General features: G+C 38.2%; 1 protein-coding gene across 6 annotated transcripts in view; it reads left to right on the top strand.

The window, feature by feature from the left end:
- LOC110836343 (uncharacterized) overlaps positions 1 to 14,420 on the top strand; it is a 39,541-nt gene that overhangs the window by 9,381 nt on the left and 15,740 nt on the right. For 4 of the 6 annotated variants that reach the window (XM_022077435.2, XM_087358563.1, XM_087358564.1 and 1 more), the window contains exons 7-16: positions 276 to 434; positions 1,597 to 1,749; positions 1,894 to 2,076; positions 3,573 to 3,691; positions 4,208 to 4,389; positions 5,005 to 5,214; positions 6,296 to 7,884; positions 9,030 to 9,202; positions 10,047 to 11,610; positions 12,577 to 12,715. In XM_022077435.2, the coding sequence (XP_021933127.2) occupies positions 276 to 434; positions 1,597 to 1,749; positions 1,894 to 2,076; positions 3,573 to 3,691; positions 4,208 to 4,389; positions 5,005 to 5,214; positions 6,296 to 7,884; positions 9,030 to 9,202; positions 10,047 to 11,610; positions 12,577 to 12,715 (4,471 nt within the window). The remainder of the gene's footprint in view (positions 1 to 275; positions 435 to 1,596; positions 1,750 to 1,893; positions 2,077 to 3,572; positions 3,692 to 4,207; positions 4,390 to 5,004; positions 5,215 to 6,295; positions 7,885 to 9,029; positions 9,203 to 10,046; positions 11,611 to 12,576; positions 12,716 to 14,420) is intronic. The other 2 variants (XM_087358565.1, XM_087358567.1) reach the window with 2 other exon arrangements.

Raw genomic sequence — 14,420 nt, forward strand, 5'->3', positions numbered from 1 at the left:
TACTAATACGTGTGCCTTGATTCATTAAATTTAAATTTATGTGCTGTGTTAGTATGTACATGTAGTTTAACCCTCAATAATTGCTGAAGTTTTCCGGCGCTATTATTCTTTCTCTGATTCCTTCTTTAACAGTTCTCTTCATTGCTGTTTTATTCTGCTTTGGCTCCACTGGTCACATTTGACTGCTTATGTAGAATGATTGGTTACAAGTTAAGGACATATGAAGGAAGTGCTGTGTTATAAAAATGAAAGATAATTTTAATTATGTTATTTAGGCGACATGTTTGGTGGTGACTCGCCTATTGAAGATGTTGCTGTTGTTGAAGATGATGATGTTACACGGGATAGCTTTGCAGCTGAGTTGACTGATAAATTGGGTGTAGCTGCTGCGTCAATAACATCCGATCAGCAGGCTCCTAAATCAAGAACTGCAGGTAATTGTAGTTATATCGTCTTATTTGAGAAACTTTTTTGGGTTTGTGGATGTCACAGCTTGTGAGAACAGTGGTGCAAACTATGAAACATGAACCACACTCGACTCACCCAAAATTCTCTTACCCTGTTTATTAACATTTCCAGATATATGAAGTGTTCATTTGTCATTGAAGACTACAAATTCCGGGAACCCTTCATCATTTTCTATCCGGTGTAACGTTTCAACACAATGTATGACACTTCATATTTTCAGCATCTCTGATTGCTAGCAGGATTTTCATTTTACGAGGTTACAGATGCAAGATTTTTCTCAACACATTCCACATTGTCTTTGGTATCATACTGAATCAATGACTTGCATGCCATGTTTATTTTGAAGAACTTCAAACAAAGTTTCTCACTATTGCTTCCTTGTTGATAATGATCTTATCTTCCACCTTTCTGGCATTAACACAGTTTCCTGTCACAATTCCTGTACCACTCATAAGTTGACAGTCCCCTAGGAGGTATCTTGGTGTGGTGTATAATAATATTTCTTTGTTTACCTGTGTAGCATACTTTTTCTTGGAATCAGAGCACACACTGATCTTACTGCACACCAGTAAACATTGCCATTTTGCTTTTTCATTACCAGAGAGCTAGCATTTGTGGCATGTGGTAGTACAACTGGTAAGAGACAACGCTTGTATGCTGTTGCTGTGAATTGATATAACGTACATTTATATTCAATTAATAGGGAATCTCTCACAAGCACTAAAAGCTGTAAAGCTACTTTAGGCTCACAGTGTATTTTAAATTTTATAGCTTTCCGTAATTACTATTTTGAATTTTATTTTGTCTAATTGTAATTAATCAGATTATGCTTCAGTCAGTGTTTTTTTAAACGTGTCTTATAATGTATTTTTACAGGCCCTTCATTAGATTAGGATTGAACTTTTGCACATTTATGTATTATATTTACTGAATATTCCTTTTCATCAGTGTCAATGAAATTACTGGGTAAGTGTTCAAATTATCATCGTTGATATTTGGGATTAAGAATTATTTTAATAATATTCAGGTGTCTGTTTTACTTTAAATTATATTCTATATATTTTAAAGTTGAATTGTGGCACAGAGGAATTTGTAATGTAGGAGTTGTAACTTCTTGCATATTGGCAGGTAAACCAACTTTGGAGTGGTATGAGGATGATGATAATAGTCTCTTTGGAGAGCAAGTTGGGAAGTTCTCTGGTGGACAGGGTCTGTTTGATGGTGTAGAGGATACATCAGGATCTTTGTGGAACACTAAGGACAAATTGAATGCAGATAAAGGTACATGTCACTAATATATTCTTTAGTGGACAGTAGACAAAGAAGTCTCAATTTCCTTCTGGAAATTGAACTTTGTTTGCAGAGAGGATCAAAATTGTTAATGTCTTGAAAGAACTCCGTCTCATCTGTTCTGATTTCTGTTAGGTGTCAAGAAACGTTCTGGCGAAGCATCTCTGTTTGGTTCTGATACTGGCTTTGAAGATGGTATATTCGATAGTGCTGCTGATACAGAGAAAACCAAACGATTACTCCGTGTTGCCACAACAGGTGTACTTACCAGTACTCCAGAAACTTGGGTTGATGTTTTGGGCCTGTCTAACGACTGTGGTAATATCTCATTCTTAAACAATTTATGTTTGGTTGTCCTTTTATTTAATTGATGTGTTTCGTATTGTTCTTGGTGTAAGCAGGATTTATTTCCTGAAACAGCATTAACCAGTTGGTCTGTATAATGGTGAAGATTTGCTTCCCCCCCCCCCCCTTTCTTCCCCAGTACACAGTAAATTCATAAATATTACTTAGATGAGCTTTGGCTCAAAAAGGTTAATTGATCCTGCTTACTGCATTTGAAAACAATGGAAGAATAACACTTGAAATTGTTGTTCTCTGTTTGTTGTCCTTTCTGTCATTTTGGTTTTGTTTGTCTTTAATCCACACTGGTCCTTATAATACGTATAATGCATACTGCACAGCTGGCTGGTCACAGCCAGCTTGTATTAAAAGAATTGTTGAATGTTTTCGGACACCCTCCATTCTTCTATCAGCCCTTACACAATAGCTGAATATACCAAAATATTCCAGTAATTACGCACCCACAATCGACCAGCTGTGACGTCACTCCAAGTAGGTCAGATGCGAGGGACGGGCACTTGTTCTTACACTGCAGGTCCATGATTGTATTTAGTGACGAGTACAAATTATGAAGGTCCTCATTGTGCAGTTTCCATCAGCCTTCTGAACCCCGGAGGTTTGGGGTTTTCTGTTACAAGTTCTTGTTAAGCGTGTGTTATTAGTATTTTGCTTTGAATAGTTGGTTTTTGTTGTTTGTGTGCCAAATCCCCATGGAGGCCTACCAGAATAGGTCAGGAGACAGATAGTATAGAATTCTCAAGTTTAATTAGTTTAATATAAAGTTTGTAACTAAGATAAAAAAATTTGAACATGTCTGTAATATCTGTAAGACTTGAGGTTCTCACAGCGGTGAATATGAAGATTTCTGTCTTCTGGGTTATTGCGCTGTGTAGTCTGGTCGATGTTAACCAACGTTTCAGAGGTCATACTGCCTCCGTCATCAGGGCGATGAATATTCACAGCGCAATAACCCAGAAGACAGAAATCTTCATGTCTGTAATATCTCTTTTGTTTTAAAAATGTTAATTTTGTGGATATCAGAACATAATGTATTAATTCCTGGTTGGACCTGTTCTGCTGGAACTTTATCAGAGCCTGGAAGTCTATACCTTAAAATATTTCAGTAACAGCCTCAGCCTCAAAGAAACTAGGTTTTAAATACTAATGTCGTATCTCGATGTATTTCAGTCTGCCTAGCATTGTTAACCCCATGTGCGTTCAGTAGCTGATAATAGTAATTCTTCCACCTATTAAAATACAGTACTGCAATACTGTTGATACAGTGTTTTCTAATCTAAAATTTTAATTAAAATATATGATTGAAGATGATTAATTAACCTTTGATTATGTCAAAAGTATTGCAGACAAAACACGACTGGTCAGTAAAATGAGAAATTTATTTGATGCATTGCCTTATAGTAAATGCAATAGGTTGGTTGTGTGTTTGAAATGTGGAGGTATTTTTATTGCAGAAATTTCCAACATTAAGACTTCTCCAGTGTTGGATGGTGACTTGTTTGCTGCCCCTGTACCAACTTCTAGGGACTCTGTACAAGTTATAGTGGATCAACAGCATAGTATTAAGAAGAAGGTTAGATACTTGATCATCTTCTGTGACAGCTTTCATAATCTTGTTTGGTAACTGATCTTAGGAATGAATTTGTCTCAGAATCTGAACATAATGAGTAACATTTTAGTGTGCATGCTTCTGCTTGCTGCTGCCCTGTGCTAATAATTGACATCAAGCTTTATACAAAGATTAATTGTCATGTCCCACTCTTTATTACACTGACATACATTTTCAGGTATGAGTTCTTATTCGTAATTTTGTTTGTGATTATTTCCAGATTGGATCAGCTAATACGTGTTTGCGCTTTTTTCCCTTATATTAAAAGTGTTGAAATGTTCAAGTGGGTTAGACTGTTTCAGGCTGATTCTTCTCAAGTTTCTTTTTAACACATATTCCAGTGTAAGTTAGTTTAGAAAGTACAAGTTTTAGAGTTTAAGGTGACTAAATGTGATGAAATCCTCATAGGTGAACAGTCAGGAAGACTTCACTGCAGATTTAGAAATTAATAAACCAAACATCCAAATGTACTGATTTCAGAACCGTGCTGGTGCAGAGTCGTCTGTCTTTGGTGGTGTGAATGTGTTCAAAGCTGGTGTTCGCAGGCCACCATCAAGTTCATCCTGCAGCAGTGATGGTACAGTGCCAACTTTTGAGTACACGGACAGTATTAGTAGCGGTATTGGGCAGACCCGCAGTGAACAGCAAGACTCCACTAAAAGGTTGGTATGATTGTCTTATTGTGTGTTACATGATATTTGTGTGCTGTGTGTTGAATTTCTCTGAGGGAAAAACATAGATAGAGGGTGTTTGAGAAGGACACTTTTATGACTTCTATTGAATTTGAAGCATACCACTGTGTGCAATTAATATACAGGGAAATTGAAAATAATAAACACTTCCAGATGTTCATAAAACATGCATGTGACTGAATTCTTGTGTGCCAACATTAAATGAAAGTTTTTCTACTGACTCTTCAGTTTCTCACACTTGAAATGATGCATGATGTCAGTGTTGCACAGGAATTTGTCACCTTCATTTTCATATCATAGATGACACATGTCTGTCTGCCTGCTTTTGAGAAATGTGATGATTGTCCTTTATTATTTAAGCAGTGTGCCTAATCAGTTGGTGTTCATGGTCTTATTTACTGTGTATTATCCAGGCTGGTATATCCAAGGTTTGCTTGGGCAGCACAACGTTGAATAGTGCTGATATCTGCATAATCATCCCCATAAACAAATCTGTCCATCTTGATATTACTCAGTTTTTTATGTGTCTAGGATTCTTATTTTTAGTTATTCTTTCTTTTTTATATTACGTTCTGTTTTTTGCAGTCTAGGAATATCTGCAGCAAATAATGTGTCCTTGTTTGGTGGTAGTGACTATCTGTTTGATCCTGTACCTACCTCGAGAAATGATCATTCAGCTGTAGTCATTAAAAATGAAAAGATTCCTCCTGAGGCAGTCACAGCTTCTGACTTGTTCCATGATGAGAGCACAGGCGATAGTGTGTTGAGCAAACCACAGAAAGGATTAGCACCTTGGTAAGTATGAATCAGTATCAGTAAAAAGATAGAGGCTGTGCAAATAGCAGTCATAAAACACTAAATTTTCGTGTGGATTTTAATCAAAAGAATACCTCATTTGTATTCAGTTTATTTTATTTTGTTGTGTTTTCTGCCTTCTGTTCATGTGAATGTATTGAATTGTTTATGTATTATTTATTATTTGTTAGTTTGAAGATGGAGTGACATTCGCTTTCGTGCCACTTCTCGTATAGGTGCAAGATATTTTGGAAACAAGTACCTCATTTGGGTACTATTATCAGGGTTGAAGTGAGGGCTCAGGTTGTAGCTGGTTTATATAGTGTTAGGAGATGGAGGAGGTCACAGGAAGTGGCCAGTTAGAGCAGTGGTCCCCAACCTTTTTGTGCCTACGGGCACATTTGAGAGTTTGAGATCGTGGCGGGCACCAACCAATTAACAAAGGCAAATTTTCTTTTCTCTTGACAAATAAGATATGGACACCAAATAATACACAAAACAACACGACATTTAATGATACAAGAAACCACGCAATCAAAAATACTTAGTTTTATAAGTACAATTATTATTACACAAGTGGGAAGTTAGTGTGATGTTTGTCACTGCATTTCATCGGCCAGTTTTTCAAATTTGGGAGTGTAGGATGATGTTGCTGCTCGCAAGCAATTGTCAAGATGGGCGTCAGTAAGTCGAGATCTGTGCTTTGATTTTATAATTTTCGTGGTTGAACGGCCTTCATTATTCAGTCTAACTTCTTTCTGTAACAACGCGGGCACCCAAAAAAGAGCCTTGGCCGGCGCCCGCGGGCACCGCGTTGGGGACCACTGAGTTAGAGCAATGGGATGAGGGGGAGATCTGGACATACACGCTGAGAGAAAAATGCTTGCCAGGAGACGAACCCTGATTATGCAGTTAATGTTATTTATTTTGCTGGTTGAGCTGTCTCATCAGTTTCAGAAATGGAATTAATAACTAATTCCAAATTTGGCCAGATGTAGAATAGTATCATGGACAAGGCTATTGCAGTGTTTCTGGTTGTAGAGTCTCCATGTTTATATAATTTATCTTTTTTGAATTTCAGTTCAGGCAAACCAACCACTGAAGGAGACTCCGTACGTAGAGTTGGGACTGCATCCCGGAAACCTTTTTCCCTGTTCAATGACTCAGATTCTGGAGATGATGAGCTTTTGTTCTCATCCACAAGCTCAACAAGTTCCCGTTCTAGGCGTTCACAAGGAAGCGGAGACCTCCTCACAGAACCTGGTGATAAAGGACGGCCTACAACAGTTCCAAGGAAAGGCCTCTTTGATAATGAAGACCTGTTTGGTGGGGCCAAAGATGAACCATATTTTGACATATTTAGCACAGGAGCTAATACTGCCATCGTAAAGCCAAATTCATTGCCCGAACAAAATAAAAATGGAAATGAAGACTTGTTTTCTGAACAGTTGAATGATCCAGAATTCAACTTATTTAAGCCATTTAATACAACTCCAGAAAAGTTAAAAAGTGATGACAAAGATGCATTGTTTGGTGATGATGGTAGTAGGATTAATGCAAAACCAGGAAAAAGTATAGCTCAGGTGTCAGATAGTCATAGTTCCTTCAAAGACAGTGGATCAGTAAAGCCTTCATGGGGACTATTTTCGGACAGTGGTAGTGATGACACACATGATATTTTTGCTGTACCTGTGAACAAGGCACATCGTGAGCTCTCACCTTCTAAAGCCACGTTAGTAAACAGTTTGTTTTCAGGAGGAAGTGTTTTAGAGGACAGCAAAGACGATTTATTTGCAGGTCCAGTAAAAGCAAAGAATGAAAGTAAAGATATAAGTGAAACAGATGGGTTTCTTGACAAAATTGATGATATATTTTCAGTTTCTAGAACAGCGAGCAGTAGTAAAGTTGAAAGGGAGAAAAAAGTTATTAACGGACATTATGCCGCGTCAGATTCAGAGTTTGTAACTGAATCAGAAAGTGCCAGGAAAGACGAACTTGCCGAAGTTTCAGGCGAAGTCAGTGATGTGATTTCTTCTGGTATTTTTAGTGAAGTAAGGGATGAAAATGGCAGTGATCTGTTTAATAGAAGTACTGCTAATCCATCAGTAAATACAAAACCTGTTATTGCAAACAAACCTGTCATAAGTCCAAAACCAAAGCTGTCTCCTGTTTCTAAACCACCACTGTTACAAGATACAGCAAAGGGCTCTGGTGACTTATCTTCTAAAATGAATACAGATGAAAACATTCTGCAGCTTTCCAATCCCACCAACACCAAAGAAAGAAGTGATAACCTCTCAGCAAAATCAGGTCAAAAAATTGAAGTTCATGATTCGTTTGCAGAGCGTACAGAAAGGTTGATTTCCCCAGGATCTTCTGTTCCACCATCAAAACTAAGACCTCCAAAGACATTAAATATTCGCAAGAGTACAGGTCTACTGTTCAGCAGTTCTTCAAATGAAGATGAGGATTTGTTTGGAATGTCTGTGCCTGAAAAAGTCTTAATGGATTCAAATTCTGCAAAAGCTGTTGATCAGAAACCAATAAGTAATTTGGTTATTGTTCAGCCACAATGTTCCTCTGTTGATGTGGCCAGGCCAGTATCATTCAGTGCAGAAAAATGTGCTAATAGCGGGAAGGAAATATCCAGTAAAGTTGGCTGTAGTCAAGGTAAGATATCCTTTTGATACCAACATGCAAAACAGATGATAACAATTTGGTGAATTGTCAGTATAATCTTTAAGCACTGGCATTTACATCAACTAGTAGCTCTATGTACGAGGCTCATCCACAAAGTAAGTTTCCCTGGGGCCGTTTACAGAAACAAAACACAATTTCATGGAAATATTTATTGCAACAGATACAGCAAGTGTCCAGCTATTTTTCAACATATTCGCCACCGGAATTGAGACATTTGTCATACCGTGGGACCAACTTTTGAATACCTGTGTCGTAGAAGTCTGCCGCCTGGGATTGGAACCACTGTGTGACAACCATCTCCGCCTCTCTGTCATTCTCAAAACGCTGACGCTGACCGGACAGGAATTTCTTGAGGTGTAGGAAAAGATGGAAATCACTGGGAGCGAGGTCCGGGCTGTAGGGTGGATGATTAAACACCTCCCAGCTGAACTCCTGCAGGAGACTTGCTGTCCGTCGAGCCGTGTGCGGCCTAGCGTTATCACTGACCGCACTTCACAGTCGGCGGGAGCTGGAATAAGAACCTCCATCTTCAACAGCTGCAACGATGCTACTGTGAGAACGCGGGAGGTGCCGTTAGTGCATGCGCCATGCTACGTCATTGCTCTATCACGTACGCACAGTCGCTTCGCGCAATATAAGGTTTGCTAGCTGTGGGACGAGTGGGAAACTTACTTTGTGGACGCGCCTCGTATATGGAGTTTTACTTGTGATATTTTAGTGCATACTATAAGAATATTATAAATATTTGGTAAGTAAGAGTGATAAATTTAGAAAATAATGGCATTTTAGTTTAAATATGGCAGAAAGTATGCAGTTTACGTTATGTCGATGCAACTGGCTTTTTAATCTAAGCAGAGGGAGTGCAGTACAAATGTGTTTAACACAGTTATATTTTTAATTAGAATGGTAAATATTTACAAAATTTGTTTTACTCAGTTTTAACCTAAGGTCTTGTAATGGAAGACCAGATTTGTGGTGTTTCTGTCATTTCATTGAAACTGAATTAAAAAGATTTGATTGTCAGTTATGAAAACTAATTTTATGCAGAAATGAATGTGTCATGTACATGCCACTGTTTGAAGTAAAGCACAGTAATTTATTTATAATTTCTGCAGATTCTAATGATAACAGCACAGCAAAGGCTCGGTCAGTCGGTGCAAGCCCCAGACATTTGAACATTGATCCTGTGGCACTTCTGATTGGAGTCAGGCCATCACGGAATGTTGAAGCAGCTGTCAGTTTTGATGAGCCAGCTCAGTTTAGTGCCACTCTTCATAATGCAGGCAAGGTACGGTGGCTCTGACATGTAGCACAACCATACAGAATCAAACACACCTTGCTTCTTATATTTATCATGTATTTTCTTGCTGTTTTGTTTTTACAAAACAACCTGATATATCTTGTGTGGCCTCTTGTACTAAGGTTGATAATGAGGAGGTTAAGAAATCTTACATAAAGATGTATGTTATATTTAGTTTCAACATTTTTAGCATGTTTGGTGTTAGGAAAATAAATTGTAGGTTATAGTCAAGTATGTATTTGAGGGTGGTTTAAACCTGGCTTGGAATTATGAACATCTTCATCTGTACTTACCAATTGATGTAGTAACCTTATGTATGTACAGTTGATACAAATTATATAAATATAAATGTATGCAGGTTTGTCTGAAGATGTCTGACAAAGGTGCGGTGTTGAAACACACATTTTCATTGTCTGGAGATTGAGATTAGCTCTTTCCAGTAGACCCGTTCGATTAGGGTATGTGGTTCCACCTGATGTTAAAGCAGACAAAGCTTCTGAAATGTATGTTTTTAAATTGATAGATTAAAGAAATTCTAAGAATGTGCATTGCTTTGTTAAGTGTTGTGGGCCATAGAAGATGTTTTAAATACGTTTTTGATGTGATGGAGTGAATAATCTAAGAAAACAGGTAGTACAGAATTATGTCAACACACTGAGACTTGTTGGGTTTGCAGTATCACTTCTAAAATCTGCCGCTTCCAGGATACAGTACAAATTATGGAAGGAAGAAAATTTCTTCTTGGTGTTTCCGCAGGCAAATATATTAACAACATGTGGAGTATGTGTATTATTTTCAGGTCCTACAATTAACAGTTCATTAATATTTTCAGGACCGTGCCAGAATTCAAGCAAAACGTCGTCCCCCCAGTCGCAGAGCTCGGAAAGAAGCTGTGAGATTGTCGGGTATTGACCACGATGGGTTTGAGACAGCTTCAGTAATGGCTGCTGAGAAAGTTCCAAACCCTGCTCCAGATAAATCTGATGATATACAAGAACCTGTTGCACGGACTGCAGAAGCTCCTGGCCTTAGCTCGACAGAGTCACAGCCTCCTGCATCACACACTGTGGGTTCCCTGTCCAAGCCTCGTTCATCAAGTTTTTTAGACGGCAGCAGTAATCTTCTGTCTCCATCAACAGATGAAGAGGATCTGTTTGGAGTGCCACAAGATTTACCTTCAGAATATGGAAGCAACAAAGATGATGGCCAAAATCTTTTCAGTTATGCACCTGTTCTCTCTCCATTAGACTCACTTCTTAAGTTTCCGGCAGAAAGTGATCCATCAAAATGTGTAGCTATTGATACAGGGGGCAAATTCAGTACCAGTGATGTTCTCCATACAAGCAAATTGTTGGAAGACTCGTCGGATAAAATGCCTGCTGTACGTACAAGTCCCACGTCTTCAAATGGAAGCAACATGGCAGTTCCAAATATGAGCAGTGGTTCTCATGACATACGTGTAACTGGACCTCCGTTGCATACATTACATGGTAGTTTGCATAATTGTGATGAAAATGATGATTCCAATGACCTTTTCTCTGAAACGAAGAAGACTGTGCCATCATCTAGAAAAGACAAACAGGATCTCTTTGATACCACACGGAACTCTGAGAGTCTATTTGCATCAGAGAAGTCCATTCCAGAATTAGATGTAAGTAATTACCTTCCTGAAGGAACAGGGATTTTATCAGACTGTCCTGAAAATGCACGTCCTTTATCGAAAGATTATCTGTCATCAAAATATCCTTTACCTGTGGATGATGAGAAACCGCCTGTGCCAGAGAACATCATGCAGTCTAATGCACAAGAGGAATTATTTGGATCAGGATACTTAAAACATAATTTATTTACGCCAAGAAAAGGTTCCAGTGAAAAAGTGGATGATGATATGTTCTTAACCTCGAATATGGACAATTCCATTTGTAGTGATAGTGGTGATGAATTGTTTTCTGTGGGCACAAACTCTTCCCTGAATAAAGACAATAAAAATAAGTCAGATATCACTAAACCAAAAGAGATCTGTGATATTGATGAAAATATCTTATTTTCTTCTGGAGACAAGCAGAAGCAGCCACTACCTACACAGAAGAATTTATTCTCAAACAACGCCAAAGATATAAATACACCAAAATTGGCAGTATCAGAGACTGGTTCAAATTCTGGTCTCTTTGGAGGAGATAGCCCCGAATCTGATGACATCTTCTTTGACATCAGTTCCAAAAAGAAAGCTGCTAATGCCATAATGAAGGGAAAACTAAGTGGAGTTGTGACATCATCAGCAAAAGGCTCTCTTTTTGGTGGTGACGATGATGACGATGATATATTTGGATCTGATAAGTCAGCCAGCAAATCTGCCGTATTTCCTAAGCCAGCCATCGCAACATTAGACAATGCAGGTCAGTACTGTCAGCAATCATGGTAGACATTTTCTGGAAACGTTCCATGCTGAGTGAGATTTGCTAAGTGAAAATGTATCTCACAGGATGGACTTTGGCAGGGTCTGCCTTGGCCGGTTGATGGTTATGTAGGTGGTCAAGACATTCTCTGTTACAGGATGTGAAGGTTCGTCGTGTTAATAAATGCTTGCTACCTCCCTCGTTTTCAGAGCCAGTTCAGTATACTTTACAGCTTGACACAAACAGCTGTTTTTAGTATTAACATTATGCATGTTTGTTTCATGCCCCACCAACATTAGGGCCACTCAGTGCAGGGTCCTGAGATATTGTATGGTCAAAATATTCAGTTTTATTGAGGTTACATTTGTAGACTGTAAAATCTATGTCATTCATGTTGGTGACAATAACTAATGAACTGCTAAAGCTAGGAATGTGAAGTTTGGTATGGAAAGAACATAAACATAAAAACACATATTCTGTGTGATTAGTGGGAACATGTTGACAGTTACAAACACGGCAATTTTGCAGAAATTTGACTGACAAACTGAATTTGTTTATAGTTATATAATGTCACTTTTTTGGTAGCTCAGACTATGTGGCGTTGAATGAGAGGATGATATTGAATAATGAATTGTAAATGATGTGGAAGGAAGTAGTCGTAGTCGTGGCCTAATTTAAGGTACTATCCTGGCAGGACTGACAAAAACCATGAAAAAACCCAGTCAGGATAGCCGGTATCTGGGCCGAGATTTTAACCCGGGACCTCCCAAATACACAGCAGGAGTGTTAACCACGACGTTCAGTGACACTAAATTTAGTCTGAATTTATGCTAGTGGAAATCCTGCTTACAGATGGTTTAGTACGAAGAAAACCATTTATACTTCTTGCTAGACTTTCAATGTTTATTAAACTTTTTCCCATAACTTGATGTTAATTGGTACTTTTTTAAAAATTTTGTCTTGCAGATGCATTGTTTGTATCTGGTTTGACCAAGAAGAAACCCCAAACTAAACTAAACAGACCAACAGGTTCCAGTTCTAGTCGGCAGACTGTCACAGCGGAAGGCGACTTGTTTGAAGATCCATTGATGGTGGTCACAAAGAAGTGAGTAATCATCGACTTGCCTGCTGTTCATGAATGACTAATATGTATATTGTGTATATTCTAATTTAGTAAAACATCAGACTTGTTGACTATTTGTGTACTCAGAGTGACAAGTTCTGATGTCAATAATTTTGTAAATACATATTATCTGAATCAGACTATATCAAGAGTTGAAACATGTGTCAGTGATATCGTGAAAAGAACAAGTGCTTATGAGTATGTTCTATTTCCATTTTAATAGAACATGCCAGTTGCATATTTTTGTATGTCTTCTTACTGTAGTTAAAGATGCAGTCTGTGGTGCTGTTTAAAATTAATAAGCCATTTCTTTTACTCCTGTTCCTGAATACTAAGGTTCTTCATAATACACTCAGAAACAATACATATACCCACAACTGAAATTGATGAAAGATTTATAACTCTCTATTAGATTTTGCGGTACTTCGGAACATAGTGCATGTAACATTTGCTATATCATACAGTTATATTAATTAATTATTGTAACAGAATATTAGTTTTAATGTTGCTGGTCATAATTATTCCCCACAATTAAAAATATGTAATATTAATGATGGAAACTGTGAAGACAATGAAGCTAGCTGTGAAGGTACACTGGGTGCTTGGATGTAAGGTTTCAGTATTTATCATATTTTAGCTTAAAAAGAAGGTAAATTGATTAGCCTTACGCACTAGCCATTAAACTGAAGGTTTGTTGGATCCCAGAGCTGCTTCTTTGAGATTTGTTACCCAGTCCATCCATTTTGGAGCCCATTTTCATCAATCAACTGCCACAGCTGGCAGTTAGGCTGTGAATAGTCTGCCCCCCCCCCCCCCCCCCTTCATAAAAACTGTATTAAATCAGGTAACTTAGGAAACTAAGGAACAGGGTCATGCCATAAGAACACTGTTCCACATTAGCAGCTCAGTGAACTTCAGGGAGGGATCAGCTATAGTCATTATGAAATATATTTATAATTTTATGGCAATAGCTGACGAGCCAGTGTATACAGGCACTTGGAAGTCTTGCATATTAGGCAATTGTGTGTATCTAGAAAAAATTATATGAGAAGTTATGATAAAAGGTACTGACATTATGATAGAACAAACAGATGCAATGTTTTCCAGAGAAATCAAAAGCAGTCATTAGTAGGTTGTATCCCACCTAACCTAACCTGTTTACAATGTGTTTTATGCAGCATATGACTCTTTTGCACATTTTCTTTGTTATAGTGTATTATGGTAAATCTGGAAATATTATGAAGTTCTTGGCACAAGAAAGAAGTAACTGTTCCTTTCCTTATGTATGATCATTTATACCTGTATTTCAGTGAAAATTAAAGTATACAAAACAATAATTTTGCCTGTTGTTTTGTATGGGTGCGAAACATGGTCTCTCACTCAGAGGGAGGAACACAGATTGCAGGTGTTAGAGATTAGGGTGTTGAGGAGGATATTTGGGCCTAGGAATGAAGACAAGGTATGGAGAAAGCTGCATAATGATGAGCTTAAAAATCTGTACTCCTCCCCCAATATTGCCAGGGTGATTAAGTCGAGAAGAATGAGATGGGTGGGGCATGTAGCGTGCATGGATGGGACAAGAGGTGTGCACCGGGTGTTGGGAAGGCTGAGGGGAAGAGACCACTGGGGAGACCTAGACGTAGATGGGAGGATAATGTCAAGCGGGATCTATGGGAGATAAGAGTTG

Source organism: Zootermopsis nevadensis, unplaced genomic scaffold (genome assembly GCF_977971745.1).
Source record: "Zootermopsis nevadensis isolate Lab colony 2312 unplaced genomic scaffold, Znev_1.0 Znev_ptg000030l, whole genome shotgun sequence".
NCBI lineage: Eukaryota > Metazoa > Arthropoda > Insecta > Blattodea > Termopsidae > Zootermopsis > Zootermopsis nevadensis.